We start from the raw sequence: 18,086 nt of genomic DNA, 5'->3' as shown, positions 1-18,086 counted from the left end.
TGTTTCACCCCGCCACCCCCCGACAGCTCTCCCTCCCCTTACTTTTTTTTTTTTCTTCCCTTCAAAGTTTTCTTCGGAGTGGGGAGAGGGGTGGGAGAGGAAGAGGGTCCAGCCAGCCTCGGTCCATACTCTTTCCCTGTCTAACTTGCCCCCGCCTTCCTACCCCTCCATCCCCTGCGCGCCGCTGCCCCTCCGGAGCAGCGCTCCCAACTGACAATTGGAGCGCGGCTCCTTTAAGAGCCCGGCTTTGCCTCCCGGTAGCTGAAGGTCATTAAACACAAAAGCTCTCAGCGCTGCGGTCCAATATAGCGCATGCGCCCTGCCCGAGGACTGGCAGAGAGACGGCAATATGGCGAGAATGCCTGGCAGCGGGGACTGTAACACCAGCGCGGGCGGCAGCGCCAGCGCCGCCGCCGCCGCCGCCGAGAACAATGGGGAGCGGGGCGAGGGCGAGCGCGGTGCAGGGGGCCGCGGCCGCCGCCACGGCCGCCCGCACTACTGCAGCGCGGGAGAGGAGGAGGAGGAAGAGGAAGAGGAGGACGAGATCCAGGAGGTGCAGATAACGGGGGACGAGGAGGAGGAGGAGGAGGACGGAGGTGGGGGTCTGGAGGAGGAGGAGGAGGAAGAGGAGGAGGAAGAGATGGGGCTGGACTGGGACGAGCCCCTGGAGCCCGAGGACTCGGCCGGGGAGGAGCTGGAGCCTGAGCCGGTCCATATGATCAATATGGACCAGAGCGCTGCGCTGGAGCCCGAGGCGCCGCCGCGACTGCTGGCGCCCCGGGCCCGCGGTGGGCCGCCCGGGGACGGCGCCGAGCTGGACCCCGACGTGCTGCAGCGCCCCGAGCGGGCCCGGCTGAGCGAGAACACCCGGCTGGCCACCCGCTACGCCGTGCGCATCTTCCGGGAGTACCTGAGCGAGAAGGCGCAGAGCCCGGACTTCGAGACCATGGACAAGGGGGCGCTGTGCCGCGTGCTGCGCTCGTTCTACGCCGAGGCCCGCTCCAAGAGCGGCCAGCTCTACAGCAAATCGTCGCTCATCAGCATCCGCAGCTCCCTCAACCGCTACCTCAACGAGCCCCCGTACTGTCGCACGCTCGACCTCACCAAGGACCCCGAGCTGCGCAGCGCCAACCTGACGCTGGCCGCGGTCATCCGCAAGCTCGAGGAGCAGGGCGCCGGGCCAGTGGTGCAGAAGCAAGCCATCACGCGCGCCGACCTGCGCAAGCTCTACACCTCCAGCGTCTTCAGCACCAACACGCCCTTCGGGCTGCTCAACAAGGTCTGGTTCGAGACGTGCATGTACTTCTGTACGCGCGGCCGCGAGAACCAGCGCGAGCTCGAGGAGGACTCCTTTGGGCTGGCCATGGACGAGGACGGCCGCAAGTTCGTCTACTTTAAGTCCCTCGGGCCCTACCACAAATCGCGCTCATCGTCTTGGAGCAAGAAGCGCGCCGAGAGCAGCGACGAGGAGAACTTGCCCCGCATGTACGAGACAGGAACCGAGTTCTGCCCTTACGCCAGCTTCGTCAAGTACCTGTCGAAGCGCAACCCCCTCTGCAAGGCGTTCTTCCAGCGGCCCCGGGACCACTGCAGCGAGGGCGATGTGACCTGGTACGAGAACAAAGCCATTGGCAAGAACTTGCTGGGCACCAGGATGCAGATGCTCTCCAAGGCAGCCAAACTCTCCAAGACCTACACCAACCACTGCATCGGCGCAGTGTCCATCGCCACGCTCAACAGCATCGCGGGCATCGGTACCAAACTGGGCTCGCCCGCCCCGCAGGGCTGCTACGCCGAGGCTCTGAACGGGGCGGCTCGCCACCACTCCCACCATCCCCCCACTCATTCCTCCCACCACCACCGCCCCCAGCCGCCCTCGCTGGGGAACACCTATATCCTCCCCAGAGACAGCCAGGTTGGGCCCGACGTGAAATCGGAGGCTGCGCCCAAGCGCGCTCTGTACGAGTCCGTGTTTGGGTCTGGGGAAATCTGCGGCCCCTCTTCCCCCAAAAGACTTTGTATCCGCCCCTCGGAGCCTGTGGATGCGGTGGTGGTGGTTTCCGTGAAACACGACCCCCTGCCTCTTCTTCCAGAAGCCAATGGGCACAGAAGCACCAATTCTCCCACAATAGTTTCACCTGCTATTGTTTCCCCCACCCAGGTAACCAAACCAAACTCTATGCATGAAATGTTTCTCTGGTACCATTTTGAGACTAACTCGTGCTAACGCAGGTCTGGGCTGGGGGAAGTTTTTCAAAGTAGCAAATATACTGAATCGGATTTGATTTCGCCCTTAGAAGCTTAACTCTCTTGATGCTTTTCAGGAAAGTTTACAGCTAACCTTAAAGGCTGGGAGAGGGCAAGCTATCTAATCTTCACTGCGGCTCAGTAACGCTGAAAACTTCAAAGTTCACAGAACTTAGGGTCATCCCAACCGTCGCAGCTTCTCCCGGTTGAGTGCCTGTTTATAAACCAAAGAGTGCAGGAATACAGTGCATATAAATGAAGCAGCTCCTGAAATAAATTTGAATAAAGTAACCGCTAAAATACTCTATCACGTATTCATCCTAGCTTACGAAGTTAGAAAAAAGGTTCTCACTTATTACAAAGAAAAAGTGCCACTGCCGCTTCATATAAGGGGGCGGGTTCTGGAGAGACTGGCAGTTGAGTGTCAGTTTATTCTGTAAGGTGTACTTGTATGTGAAGCAACCTTTGGGGTGTAGTTTTCATGAACTAATGTCACTCGGTAACCAAATTATCATCAGATGGAAAGGTAGTATCTGCACCAGCCAGGCCATCCCCATGGTGCTCAGATCTGTGGGCACTCAAATGTTGCTGTCTTTCTTGATGCCCTGGTGCTCACTGTCTAGGGGGCAGATAAGTGGTGGGAAATTAGACAGTTGAGATAAACAGCACAGTAGAGTGGAAAGAACACCAAAGTAGGAGCGCTAGCCCAGAGGCTGAGCCACCTCTGGCAAATCCATTCACCTCTCTGGATCTCAGCATCATCAAAGATAAGGGAACTGTTTTAACACTAAAATTATTTAATTCTAAGCACTGCCAAATTCTAGGTCAGGACTGGGGCTTCAGTTGGATGCTTCTTGTCGTAGTATTTTTCCTAGTGGAATATATTATTAAATTGGATTCATCTTTTGGATACTCTGCTTTAGGAGCCAGAAACCCTCTAGAGACTATGCTATTCTTCAGGCAGGGGTAGCCACTAGGGGTTTTATAGCTTTGCCCTCCCTGCCATCAAGCAAGAGGAGGAATTTCAGCACTAAGTTTGGAGGTGTAGTGCAGGCTTTTCAAGGAACAGATGTCAGGTACCTCTGTGCTTTTTTCAAAGTGGAAATTCCAGTTCTGGACACACTGACCCTTTCATATGCTTACCAGCTAATCAGCAAGCCTCAAGGCCAACTGAGAAAGGGATTGTGAATGGTACTATAAACACCAAAGTTCTTTAAAATACACAAGACCCGGAGGCTATGTGTCTTTTGTACTTGCAGTGTGCACAGTCTTTTCTGACAGACCAAGAGGTTGTTTTAGGGAGTTTGAAAGATGGAGAGGAGAATTGGAGTTTGCTTTTTCTTTGAAAGCAGAAATGTGTTCACTCTCTTTTGATAAAGTGAAAACCCTTTAAATGTCCTCATTTCAAGAGGTACCTGATTAATTGAGAGGTAAAAGCCTAAGAGAGTTTATTATGTACCTGCCTGGAATAATAATGAAATGAGTTGTCCCCTGGCATCTGGTTTCTTAACACCAGTGGCATATAGAATCATGACTTAAGATCCACAAAAGGTCAGGTGGGTTTGTTTAGTTGGTTTGGTTTGGTTCTAAGGGTTGCAATCACTCTGTCACAGTCTTTTATTTTAACTGAGATAAATCATTTCTATAAACCTGAGCACTGATGCTTTTATTCTTGAGGTATCGTCAGGTTGACTCCCAAGTTAAACATAGACTTGAGTGTCCATCTGATGGTCATGTTATCATTATACCTCTCAGTATCTTAACTAAGTCCCTTTGCAGTTAAAATACTACAAGAAGTTGTTCTCTTTGCTTTCACTAATGTTAGGGTAAAAAAAAAAATTTTTTTTTTGTCAGCATTGAGAAGGTTAAGGGGACTCGTAGTAACTCCTACAGAACTCTATGAAGTCTGAGCATTCTAAGTATGAAACAGATGTTTAGTTTAAATACAAAGCTGATATTTCATGTTTTCCTCATGTATTTATTAAAAACACCACTGAAGTTCCGGGCATTTCCTGGGGATTAATAACTGGCTGGGGTTACTGTCCAGAGGCATTGCCCTAGGCCGGACAACTCTTCTGGCTGGTCATTAATTCCCAGGAAATGCCCTGTGTACCTCCAGCTTCAGTCATTATTACTTAATTATAAACATAGGCTATCTAACCTTTATACTGACTAGACCTGATCAAGTGGAGTCACAGTGAATTGCACAAAGGACCATTTGATGACACAGCCACACCCTGATGTTTCTTTCTTTTTTTTTTTTTTTTTAACATTGTGAATTTCTCAAAAAAATGAAGCACTCATTACTATGAATGCAATAACTCTTTTTACTTTTGGAGGGTGTTAAGAAGTGTATCACTTATGGCCCTGGTTGAAGAATGAATGCACTCAAGGATTAACAGAGATTTGGGAATTTATGATTTTTCACTCATGTAAAGTGCCTGGCTTTAGTTGTGGTTTGTTTTTTGTTTGTTTGTTTGTTTGTTTGTTTTGAGCGGAGGTGGGTGGCTGGGGCTATTGATGGCTGTGATGGTTACCTTAACTGGTTCACTCTGGAATTCTCTTGAATGTCCATGTTCTAGGTAAGGGGTAGTTTCAGTTCCTCCCCCGCTCCCCCCCCCCAACACAAGGCTGTTGGGATCTAAGACCATCCAATTACTGGTGGAACTCCTTTGCTCCCAGCTGGAGATTACTTGCTGCATATTTAAACGTTTAGCATGTCCCCTGTCCTAGCTCTTTAGTACCCTTCTCTCTGCAAGAAAACGCAGCATGTTCTTACCTCCGACCACAGTACTTCAGCCTAGATGAAATAATAGAGATTTGTAAGTTTAGTCTTTATCATTTGCAGAAAAAAGAATGCTAGTGGGAGTTTAGATTCTCAATATATCATAGTTTTATTGCTAAAGTTTTTATAGACTGCACCGTTCTCTGCTGCCCAAACAAGAATGTGAAAATTAGCTCCCTGAAATACACCGACCAGCATCCGTAAGCTTGTAACAAGGGTATCTTCAGTTGCATTGATGTGACCCTGACCCAGATTATTTCCAGAAATACTTTTAAGGAATTCTGTAAGTGGGAAATCTATTTGTGGAAAGATTCTGGGGTTGATGGTGCATGTCCAGTGTTTCTGTTCTGTCGACTCTACCAGGGGCCAGAGTCAGTCCTTAGAGTCTTTAGGCTGAAAATTAGAGCAGCTTCCCCGTGGGGCGCACCCAGTGGTTCATGACCTTGCCTTTGAAGAAGCGGGATGCTGATAGCACTGGAAAACCAGTCTTCATTCAGGTGCTGTCATGCGGGAAGGAAGAGGGAATATTCGTTCTATCTGCTTACTAGAAAAAACATGCATTTTACGTATTACTGAAATAATCGCCAAAGTCTTATTTTGCATTTGGAGACTAGGTGGGAGGGTTACTCTTTTTTTCCCCCTTAAAGAGGGAATCAACCTCTGTAAACATGACAGGAGAGTGTGTTTAACAGCTATGGCAGTTGTAGGTTATCTGGAATGATTAGGATTAGCCACCTTGTTTAAAATGGATATTTTCCTGACTTTCAACAGGACTTTGTGGCTACATTCATTTTTTTTTTTTTTTTTTTTTTTTTTTTTTGCTGCAGTAATGTTTGCTCTCCTTTATGGAAAGTTCAAATGCCTGAAGAAGAAGAAGGAAAAAAAAAAAAACAAAAACCGAAATGGCATTAACATAAGTATGGAACTTTTTTCATTCATTCAGGAAACAATTACTGAGCACCTACTATTTTGGCTTCTGTACCAGGAACCTCTATAAATTAATCCATTTTTCACTTGGCAAGTAGTCTCCTTGGCAAGATTTTGGCCTTATTAAATAATAAAATGAGGTTAAAATAAAGAAAGTTAAAAGGAGATGCATTCAATGTTTTGCATCTGTCATTTGGCAAAGAAGTCTGTAGTTTTACTCTTGCATATTACTATTGCAATGAGTACTCAGGTGTATTAATTTTAAATTGATACACACCCACATATATGTCCGTTTACTATCTATCAGATCTGATCCAGAAGATAGAAAAAGAAGTATTTGCCGCCAAAGGAGAAAGTGGATGCCATTCATCTAAAATGTAAATCTCTGGGTCACCCTGATTTAAAAACTGGCTCCCCTAACACTCGTCACCTAAAAGGCCATCCTCTCATCATTACAGATAGATTTCAAGCAAAAAGAGCCCCTTCTTCTAATAGGACTGTTAGTTGTATGTTTTCACCTTGATCTAGACCAGTCAAAGCTCCACTTCAGAGATTTAATAAAAAGGTCAGTTTCAAGTTTATTTTTTGGTACCTTAACCATTTCACAAGCAAACTCAATATAGGAGTTGCTTTGTGGTTACCGCTGTTGAAAATCTTCGGACAAAACACGTAGGCTAGTAATGTAGAACTTTTATTTCTAGGACCTGTTTTACTTCTCTGGATTGATATCAGGATGCCTTTTGAAAGACTTTTTTGGAGAATTTAGATAGGGGGTAGCGTAGTGGGAATTCATTGGTCCAAGAAGGGAGATTGAGTGACTTTGATAAACAAAAATGAAAGCAGACATAGCTTTAGAATTTGAAACATTGTGCAGATAAACGTTTTTGTGCAACACTAGTGGTATTCTAAAGATGCTGAACTCAACTCGACCACTGTTACTTGAGCCTCTTGCTACCTGCTTAGTGCCACCCAAAGAAGCAGGGTTTTGCCCTCAGCTGGGATTTGCAGGGAACCATCAAGACCATGGGCTTCCACGCTTAGTGGTTCTCTTTGCTCCGCCGCACAAACATCACAGGAGGCACAGACGGACTTGTAAAGTGTTAGGCCCTTTGGGTTTCCAGATTTGTGAAAGTTTCACTTTGCCTGCTCTTCTTTGAGAAAGGATGGTCTCTGAATGGCATCAAGCCTTTACAACAGAAACTGAGGTTCTGTGTGGTCTAGCAACGTTTAAGCCGCTTGCGATATCTCGCTGGAGGAAGGGCTGTGGGATGAGACCTGACCTGCCAGTGAGGTGGTACTACCTGGCACCCATGGCAATGAACTAGACAGCGGACCTCAGTGCGCATCCTTGGACCACAGGAAGCCCAACCTAGTTAGGCGTGTTTTCGGTTTTTAGTAATTCTCCGTGTCTTTCTGTTCAACACTCTCTTTACAGTCAGACTTTCTCCCTTTCAGCTTATGCTTTAACAATCTGACAGAGCCTTCTCCCCCCGCTGAAAATAGATACATTTATATATGACAGCAAATTTACCTTAGTAACTGATTTTTTTTTTTAAATACATATCCTATCCTAAATTTTGTCCAAGTCTTGGGTCACAAAATTTTCAAAACAATGGAAGTCGGAAACAGTAGTGAGGCCAGAGTGTCTGCGCTTTAATTGGAGTTTTCATCACAGCAGTTTGCTCTTGGGCTGCTTTGCAAACCCCAGTGGGAGCTTCCTTTTTCTGGAAACCCACTACATTCTGAGATTCATGATTCACGTTTAGCAATTGGAAACAGTTCAGCTCCTGCTGGCTCTCCAGGCACTGATTTTGGTTGTTTTTAATGTGAGGGTACAGGGGTGTCCCAAAGGTGTGAAGGGGCAGGGGGAGGGTGGTGAAGGTCCCCGAGGTCAAGTCCATTCATAGACCCCTGCTGAGACTGAGGAAACCTGGGCAGACCTTGGATGGGGGGTGCTGCTCAGTTCTTCCCGCATCACCTGCCCCATCTCTACCCAAGTAGAGACATTTGAAAATCATCTTTGAAATATAAGTTCTTTTCCTGGAAGTATCTAGACTCCTTCACATCCTGAATTACAGCTTTCCCCTGATCACCTGGCAGTGAACCCTGGCAGATGGGCGTTTTGATCCGGCCTGTAATGAAGGAGGCAAAAATGTGCTACCTGCAAAGGGCTGACAGATTTAAGAGCGCATTAGGCTGTAGGCTCCTGGGAAAAAAGGAGAGGAATTTGGAGAAGAATGCTGGAGCATGACAGAGATAAATGCTGCTGCTTTTGTGAGTAATGCAGTTATTGAATGTCAAGACTAGTTTGGAAGTGTGTAATTACCAATTTCTAGTTTTACTTCATGTCTTCAGTCTACGTTAACTCACCTGGCTCAGTCCAGGGTCTCAACACTCAACCCCATTCATCCTCTCTTAACACAAGACAAAAGAGGCTTATTTATAACACCGGGTCCCCTTTGGGCTCTTTCCTCCACGTTTCTTGTGGATTAGTTCTGATACCTATACTTGCTGTGGTTTTTGCCTTGCAGTTTTTAGGGAACTTACAGATGTGAACTATTTCACCATCCTGGCTTCCCAGCTGTTCTGGGTCAGTAAGTGGACAGTTGGACCAGATCCAGGCAGAAGTGAAGGGAGGGAGTGTGGGGCCACGAGGCTGTCATTTCTCTGGGCTGCAGTCCCGAGACAAGTGTGGTTCCCTCTTGCAGAGTCTGATGTCAACTCTCCCAGCCTCAAACTGACTCTCTAGTTAGGAAGTGGAGTGTAATTGTGACCCGAAATGGACCTAGGGCTTTAAAGTGGTCCTCAGCCAGCAGCCTCTCCATCACTTGGGAACATCAGCCTACTTGGTCTCGTTTAATCCTAACAGTCCTTCAAGGAGTTATGGTTATTATTTCCATTTTCTCTTTTGGCTGTGCCTGAGGTGTGCAGAAATTCTCAGACCAGGGATCAAACCCACTTGACAGCAGCAACCCGAGCCACAGCAGTGAAAACACCAGATCCTTAACCTGCTGAGCCGCCAGGGAGCTCCCAATTGTTTCCGTTTGACAAAGAAGGAATCTGAGGTTAATCGATGTCAACTAAATTTGCCAAAGATCTAACAACTGGTTAGTGACTATGTCAGGATTTGAATACAGGAATGTCTGATTCCAGAGTCTGGGGTTTTAAAGCCAGGCACTGTTGCTTCTAAAATTCTTACCTGTTCCAATAAAAGAATTCAGGAAACAGATGATGGTATTACATTTGGTTCATATCACTGCCTTAGGTGCCTTCCTAGAGCAACTTAAAGAAGAGAGAATTTGTTCTAAAAATAAAGAGGAAACAAAAGTGAGAACACAGAGTATTTCCAGTACATAACATGCTCCCATGTTCCTGTGTTTGGTCCCAGCCTGAACCATGTCTGGGGACAGTATCAGCCTCTTTTGAGAAGCCCTACCACAGAGAGCAGGTCCAGAGCAGACTCCAGGGCCAGACTGCCTGGGCTGAATTTCCGCTCTGCCCAAAACCAACCTGTGCTTCAGTTTCCTTCTGGGTCAGATGGGTCCAGTGGTCAGACTCCCCCCATAGGGTCATCAGTGCTAAAGGAACTACTGTTTCAAAGTGCTTAAGGAGTTCCTGTTGTGTGTGGCTCAGTGGGTTAAGAACCCAACTAGTATCTCAGAGGTTGAGGGTTTGATCCCTGGCCCCACTCAGTGGGTTAAGGATCTGGTGTTGCCACAAGCTCGAATGTGCAACTCAGATCCTGCATTGCTGTGGCTGTGGCATAGGCCGGCAGCTGCAGCTCAGATTCAACCCCTGGCTGGCAGGGGTCAGCCCTAAAAAGAAAAGAAAAGTGCTTAAAACATGAGTAGTGGATGAACATTTTCTATCATTTTCTTATGTTAGCAGGAAACGTTTGAGATAGGATCTTGTTGATAAAGTCCCATCTCGGCCTTAAGTTTTTTGTTAGTAAACAGCTTGTTCTGATGCTGCTCCTTTCATCCATCACCTCAGGCCAGTAGCATCCCCTCTGGTCTCCTAGGAGATGGGAGGTCTGGGGAGGCCTCTGGCCTTCCACCTGGGACAGCCCAACCAGATGGAAGCTTTAATCCAAAGCCAGGTTTTCTCTCTATTTTTCTTTAAGATTTGCATATGCCCTGGCCCCAGTGGGATTTATCTCCACACCATCTTCTAAGATTGTTCTGCAGACCCTTCCCATTGCTGGAGGAGTGGGAGGAGCCCTCTGATGGGCATAATTGCTGCCCAAACTCCAGGGGATTCATGAAAATTGGCTTAGAATGACGTTAACGGCTTTTCACAAGAGTAAATTTTATTTGGAATGGTTTGGGATTAGGGGAGCAGTCATAATCCTGGGGTTCTTCAGAACATCATGAAAGTCATTATGGCAAAAACTTTGCTTACTTTTGATTTCATCGTTCTAGAAGTAGGGCCTATATTTGGCTAAATCCTGCGTTCCAGTGTTTGCATTTCCCTGATGTATCATTGGATTATAATTTCCTGATTCTTGGCTTCTGTCTTGGAGACTATATGAAATCAATAGGAGTTTTACTTCAAGTTGATGTGTATTAATATACATTTTGAATAGGCTGCAGAATCAGGGTAACTGGTTGGTGTTCTGAGACAACATTGCTGACCAGTTAATGACCTTTTGTGACTTGTTTTTAGTTTGACAGGGCGAGTGCTCTTATAAAATAGAAATGATTGCTGTGACAACATGGGGATCTCTTACCTCTAATTTAGTTTGCTCTTCAAATAATCACAGTATTCAACTACCGTAGTCCCAGTAGTATAAGACCGTGGGTTTTAGAATTTTATTAATTAAATTAATTATTAATAACTTTGCTAATTCTATTAATTTCATTAAGCCAACTCATCTAGATGTTGGCTTCTATTTTGTGACATTCTTTCTGACAAAATGATATATAAATAGATTTTTAGATATTTTCTTTCCCATCTTATACAAATATCTAACTGTTTTTCCCTCCAGTAAAAAAAAAAAAAAAAGAGAGAGAGACTGGTGTGTAACAAGAATATTGGCAAACTGATTATGCTAGCTTCAACTTTCTTTTCTTCTTAACCTGGTGCTCATTCACATGTTGAATTTTTATGACTTATGGTAGGATATTCCTAGTGCTGGGGATTTCACTGTTTTTAGGATTATTTTATAAGGGGGAGGGGGTGTGGTAAAGCTCCAGGAATGTTTCTCAAGTTTATTTTTTAAAACTTATGAGGAGGAGTTCCCATCGTGGCACAGTGGTTAACGAATCCGACTAGGAACCATGAGGTTGCGAGTTCGATCCCTGCCCTTGCTCAGTGGGTTAACGATCCAGCGTTGCCATGAACTGTGGTGTAGGTTGCAGACATGGCTCGGATCCCACGTTGCTGTGGCTCTGGCATAGGCTGGCAGCTACAGCTCTGATTAGACCCCTAGCCTGGGAACCTCCATATGCCGCGGGTGCGGCCCAAGAAATAGCAAAAAATAAAAAATAAAAAAAAATAAAACTTATGGGAGGATCATAGACTCCTAGATCCTATTCCTAGCATTTAGCTCCTATCTCAAGTGACATATCTTAGAACCACCTCTTGGGATGTGGGTGGCGTTCTAAGAAAAGTCGAGGTGAAGGAGACTGCTCTACAGAAAAACTTTGAAACTAGGATTCTTTTATTGAGCACTTACTGTGTGCAAGGGCAGGTATTTGCAGATAGGAATCACCTAGAAATAGTTAAGAGAAGACAGCTGGAGAAACTACAGTGAGAATATCTGGGACAAGTCAGAAGGAGAAGCAGATGGAGAGGAAGAGGGTCTTGTACCATCTAGTGACTGCTCACAGGTAAAGCCTGGGGAATAAGCAAGGATGCGTGAGCTTCTAAGAAATGGGACTGGAAGTAGCCTGACCAAACTGAAAGACTAAACACTTGAACTTTATTTATTAATTTATTTTGCTTTTCTAGGGCTGCACCTGCTGCATATGGAGGTTCCCAGGCTAGGGGTCTAATTGAAGCTGTAACTGCCGGTCTGTGCCACAGCCACAGCAACACCAGATCTGAGCCAGGTCTTCGACCTACACCACAGCTCACAGCAACGCCGGATCCTTAACCCACTGAGCGAGGCCAGGGATCAAACTCGAAACGTCATGGTTCCTAGTCCGATTCATTAACCACTGAGCCACGATGGGAACTCCAACACTTGAACTTTAAAAGTGTGTGAGGGAGTTCCCGTCATGGCTCAGTGGTTAACGAATCCGACTAGGAACCATGAGGTTGCGGGTTCAATCCCTGGCCTTGCTCAGTGGGTTAAGGATCCGGCGTTGCCGTGAGCTATGGTGTAGATCACAGACGCGGTTTGGAACCCCAGTTGCTGTGGCTCTAGCGTAGGCCGGCGGCTACAGCTCCAATTAGACCCCTAGCCTGGGAGCCTCTGTATGCCATGGGAGCAGCCCTAGAAATGGCAAAAAGACCAATAGTAATAATAATAAAAGTGTGTAAGGAGAAACTGTGAAAACTCAGAAGAAATTAAATCTTGCCTTGTCCAAATGTAAGTCGCTCCGTTGCGATGACATTGAGCTCTCTTGGGAAAGCCTTAGTTCATACTCTTTTTTTTTTTTTTTTTGGCCATGCCCATAGCATGCAGAACTTCCAGGGCCAGGGATCAAACCCACGCCACAGCAGTGACCCGAGTCACAGCAAGTACATGCTCTTTTAGATGTCCCAGCACAAAGCAGGCTGCCAGGTCTCTCTCCATGTCCTCCCCTCTAAGTGTCCACTCTCTTGCGAGTCCACGTGTTTTCAGACTGAGTCTGATAATCCAAAGAAATCCAGAACCGGTGCTGTGTCACAGTGTACATTTCGATTACGGCTCTTAGCATTAATTACTAAAGCCTGGCTCCTTGGTACCCAGTGTTATCTCTGTCACCGCTCAAGTCTGGGGTCCACACTGGGTGTAATCAGTTGCTAAGGTATGTGAGGATGGTGCATTTGAGGAGGGCTCTCTTGTTTGTGATTTCAGGTTAAGGAAGCTTTTACGGCTCTTCCTACTGTCAGGTACCGGGTCAGATAGACAGTGGGGACACAAATAAATTCCTTGTGCCCAGAGGATTCAGAGTCCCATGGGGGAGGCTGACATGTAACCTGGAGGATAAACACTGATGAGGGATGGCTCCTGTGATGCTCTACCCTCAGTCGAAGCATGCCGAAGGGGGGGATAGGAACTGTGGTTGTGCCCATCCTATAGATGAGGAGAACGGACCCTCGGAGAGGTCGGGCAGTTTCTCAAGTTCATCTCGCTACCGAGGGGTGAAGTTAAATTTCCCGTTCCAAGTCCAGGTCCAGGCTTCTTCTACAGTCGTACTTTTGGGGCTTTCCTTTGTAGCTGAAGTTATAAAAGCAGTGCAGTTAGGCCCGAAAGAAAGGAAAGAAGGAAACAGACACCAAAGCACAAGTATGTGGACGGAAATGTTTTTTTAAAAACTAAGAGTCTTAATGTGATTTTCATGCTTTTGGTGTTTCAGGAAAATCAAAGGGAATGTTCTAGATTAGTGGAAAATAGAAAGGGTCCAGTGCACACTTGAACTTCAGGGGCCGACAGCTGTATCCAGACTGACTGGGGGGGTCTTTCCTTACCCTGAGGCTGAGTGCTAGGGAGCCCTGTCTGCTGTGGTTGAGGGCTGACCTCATGGAGAAGCGGCTATAGTTCTTTTTCTTTCTTTTTTTTTTTTGCTTTTTGCCTTTTCTAGGCCCACTCCTGTGGTAAATGGAGGTTCCCAGGCTAATGTAATCGGAGCTGTAGCCGCTGGCCTACGCCAGAGCCACAGCAACGCAGGATCCGAGCCGGGTCTGCAACCCACACCACAGCTCATGGCAATGCCAGATCCTTAACCCATTGAGCAAGGCCAGGGATCGAACCCGCAACCTCATGGTTCCTAGTCGGATTCGTTAACCACTATGCCACGACGGGAACCCCGCTACAGTTCTGTCTGTTCCCTGACTGGCAGTTGAAGACGATCTTCCCAAGGCCTTCCGTCTTTTCCACCTCAGCCAGAGTACTTAATTAAAAGAAAAAGTGAACATAGCTCTGATGCTGTTATGACTAGTAAAAAGAACCAATAAAAATGACAATCAAGTGCCTGACAACTAGAAAATGTTTAATAAGCCTAAGATGCTTTATGAGGCAAGGGTTTACCTCTTGGCACAGGATGACAGGCCTTCCCACGGAGCCATTTCCTTCCTGCTGCTCTGAGCAGCCAGTTCCCGCCCAGCCGGCACAGGCTAGCTGGATGGCTTCTGTCATCCTGGGGTCACCTGGCTTCCTACTGCAGGAACATTGCTGGGAAGTGATGACCACAGACATGTAGCTCTTTCGTTGGTGACAGCAGATAACAAGGTTTAAAGGACAGTTTGGTGACACGGTAACTGAAAGGAAACAGGGAAAAGGTACAGTAGCAAAAAAAGAAAGGGGGGTACCTCCAGTGTTAGATGACTTCGAGAGCAAACTAACATTCTCCATCAGTTGTAAAGGGTAGACCAAGTTCAAGTTAAGAGAATAATTATCCCAGAGTTCCCATTGTGGCTCAGCAGAAAGGAACCTGACTAGCATCCATGAGGACACAGGTTCAATCCCTGGCTTTGCTCAGTGGGTTAAGGACCTGGCGTTACCATGAGCTGTGGTGTAGGTCGCAGACATAGGTTGGATCTGGTGTTGCTGTGGCCATGGCGTAGGCCAGCAGCTACGGCTCCTGATCTACCCCTAGCCTGGGAATCTCCACATGAGCCGGGTATGGCCCTAAAAAGACCAAAAAGGGGGGGGGGTAGGGGGAGAAAGAATAATCACCCCGACTTGCCCTTTAGGCAAGTTGCTTGGTCTCTCATCTGTTTGATGGGGATAATGGGAATCCAGCTGTTCCTCTGTATCCTCAGAGCATTGTTTCCAGGACTCCACAGTTGCTCAAGTTCCTTGTATAAAATGGTGTAGTATTTGCATATAACCTGTGCACATCCTCCTGTGTACTTTAGGTCATCTCTCCATTACTTATAGTGCCTAACACAATGTAAATGCCATGTAAGTAGTCATAAATACAGTGTGTGTGTTATGTTGCTGGTGTGTAGCAAATTCAAGTTTTGCCTTTTGGAACTTTCTAGAAGTTTTTTTTCCCAATATTTTTCATCTGTGGTTGGTTGAATCTGTGGCTGTGGAAACCCATTGATATGGAGGGCTGACTATACTCTCGTGAGTGGTAAAACCCACAGTAAGTGCCCAATAACTGATAACTTTAAAAATTGCAGTTTCTTATATATTTTTGTCAGACTTGAGGAAAAATAGAGGGATTATATGCAATTTACAGCTGATCTTCAATATTCTCTTTTAAAGCTAAGACAGAGAATCGAAAAAACCAAACAAAATATTTATAAACACAGGTGAAAGAATGGAGATATGCAGAGAAATCAGCTAGAGAACCCAAATCTCTGGTAAGAATAAAATAATGATAATCAAAAGGCAAGTAATAAAAACTGTCAAGTTTAGAGAAAAGTGGATATTAAATTCTAGGTATCCCTGTTTGAATCAAGTGTAACTCCCTAAAATATAAAAACAAAATTAAATCCTCAAGCTCTTATTCTCTCCTCCTTTATACAAGAGGATAATTTAAATAAATATAAAATGTTTCAAGGATTAATTTTGGACTAACTTTTAAGTAGATCTTAAACAGAAAAAAGTTGAAATGACTTACAGGTAGTGACAATATGTCTTCTTCAGTGTTCAATAAAATTATCCATTTCATTAAAGAATACCCAATTTGATTTTTTCTAATTGTAAGCAATAAATTTATAGGAATTAATTTTTTATTTATAATTCTCATTAGGATGTTGTAGTTCCAGTAAAGCATGTTCTAAATTTATTCGAATGGGAGTTCATGTCATGGCTCAGTGGAAACAAATCTGACTGGCATCCGTGAGGACGCAGGTTCGATCCCTGGCCTTGCTCAGTGGGTTAAGGATCCGGCGTTGCTGTGAGCTGTGGTGTAGGCCTGCAGCTACAGCTCCAACTGGACCCCTAGCCTGGGAACCTCCATATGCTGCAGGAGCAGCCCTAAAAAGACCAAAAAAAAAAGTTATTTGAATAAATAAAATATCTTAATCAAATAGAATACGAAACCAGAATCTTTTAAACTTTTATCATTAAAAACAATACATGTGATCAGATGATAATTTGCAGGATTTTAAAAAAAATAACAGTTTAAAAACCATTCTTACAGCCCCTTTTCAACCAGAGAAGATCTGATCCAAATACAGTAAAGAATATGAAACTCCCTGGCAGTGTCTTGCCGAGAACAGTGGTCCTCTTTGTATCACAGTGCTAATTTGAGAGAAATTATGTCATGCTTTTAACTCTCTTTTCCTACATGGCAAATAAAGTACTTGCTCAACTGACATAAATCATCAAATATTTCACATTTTAGTCTCAATTTAGTTTACACTGACATGTTTAGGAATGAAGTCAATAAATATTATCTGCATCACGAAGAATATGAATTGTAATTAGATTATTAGCCTTTAATGCATTTTTTGGTCCCAGGGTACACATCTCATTCCTGAAGAATTTGTCCCCATGGTCAATCCAGTAGCTGAGACATGTCCATAACATGTTACTGGAAATACTCAGTGTACATGATTCCATTCAATCCCCGTAGCAATCTCATAGTCTAGAGAGACTAAGTAGCCTGCACCAGGATGTTCAGTTAAGAAATGGCCAACCAGAAGTTCCTGTCGTGGCTCAGTGGTTAACGAATCTGACTAGGAACCATGAGGTTGCAGGTTTGATACCTGGCTTTGCTCAGTGGGTTAAGGATCCGGCGTTGCCGAGAGCTGTGGTGTAGTTCGCAGATGCGGCTCAGATCTGGCATTGCTGTGACTGTGGCGTAGGCCAGCGGCTATAGCTCCGATTCGACCCCTAGCCTAGAAACCTCCATATGCCGCAGAAGCAGCCCAAGAAATGGCAAAAAGACAAAAAAAGAAAAAAAAAGAAATGGCCAACTAGGACTATATCCTAGGTCTCTCACTTCACCATCCAGTCAACAAATATTTATTGAGCATCTGTTATATGCTAGTTGCTGATGACCCAGTAAAGAACAAGACAGAAGATCTCATCATATCTCCTGGACTTGACATTCAAGTGGGAGAGACAGACATTAAAACTCACAAAAACTGTCATTAAAGTAGACCGAAGTGACTGGTCAGCTCCTCCCTCTCTCTCTCCATCTGTCCCACCCATCAGGAGCGAGCAGGCCACTCACACTGACCACATATCCTAACCTAGTCATAAAGGAGGCCCTGCCTAAGCCCAGACCTAGTGGACCTGTGGCTGGCCTCATCCACTCTTCCAGGTAAACATAGGCACTTTTAAATCAGACTTCTAGTTTACCTAATTAAAATACTAGGGGATGGACTGGTGACCTATACAGGACAGGGTGTTGGCATCACTCCCTTCCTAAGAACGCAGGTGGATCACACGTCTGACCACCTCAGCTTGTAGGGCAGGGTGAGGATGTGGAAGCCCAGAGAGATGAGTAGCAGAGTCTGATCCAGAGTCAGGAAGTGATCCTGATCCCTAGGCTCAGAATCTCCTTCCTGGGCGACAAAGCCCCCCTCCTCACTTGCTGGGTTACGTGTAGCCTGTATGCCGGGACCGCTGCAGACTTTATCCAGCTGATTTCTAGCCTGAGCAAGCCACCCCCATCCCATGCCTTCAAAGGACTGGGGTCTTCTTTCTTGGGGATATACTTCCCCAAACTGCCTCGCTCAGGAAAATGTGTGCTCTCCCTGCTTCTGTGTAAGAAAGCAGCTGAGGCATGATTGATGGAATCAAAGGAAAGCAGCAACATGGGTGGGCCCTTGTTAGTCCATATTTGTGATGCTAGAGGGTCATGGGATTAGCGTTTGAGAATGAGCTCACCTGGTGTGGTTGCTGGTTCCTGCCCTCACCTCACCGGGTATTAGTCAGGCTAACTCACCTGAACCAATTTACGAGCTGCCCTTCTCCATGAGACAAGCATTACTGGAATACCTGGTCAGGTGACACATCCCTTCTGCCCTAAAAACCTATGATTCCATCCTGGCAAGAATGTCTGCAAATCAG

The 18,086-nt window shown here is 45.8% G+C and overlaps 1 protein-coding gene across 4 annotated transcripts in view; it reads left to right on the top strand.

Annotated features, from left to right (window-relative positions):
• KCTD1 (potassium channel tetramerization domain containing 1) overlaps window positions 1-18,086 on the top strand; it is a 189,676-nt gene that overhangs the window by 89,605 nt on the left and 81,985 nt on the right. The window contains exon 1 of one of the 4 annotated variants that reach the window (XM_013996069.2): window positions 21-2,161. The exons of 2 other annotated variants lie outside the window; for them this stretch is intronic. In XM_013996069.2, coding sequence (XP_013851523.2) covers window positions 350-2,161 — 1,812 coding nt within the window. In that variant the 5' untranslated portion in view covers window positions 21-349. 4 annotated transcript variants of the gene reach the window in all.

This window comes from Sus scrofa, chromosome 6 (genome assembly GCF_000003025.6).
Source record: "Sus scrofa isolate TJ Tabasco breed Duroc chromosome 6, Sscrofa11.1, whole genome shotgun sequence".
NCBI lineage: Eukaryota > Metazoa > Chordata > Mammalia > Artiodactyla > Suidae > Sus > Sus scrofa.
This window is presented reverse-complemented; position numbering and strand designations above follow the sequence as displayed.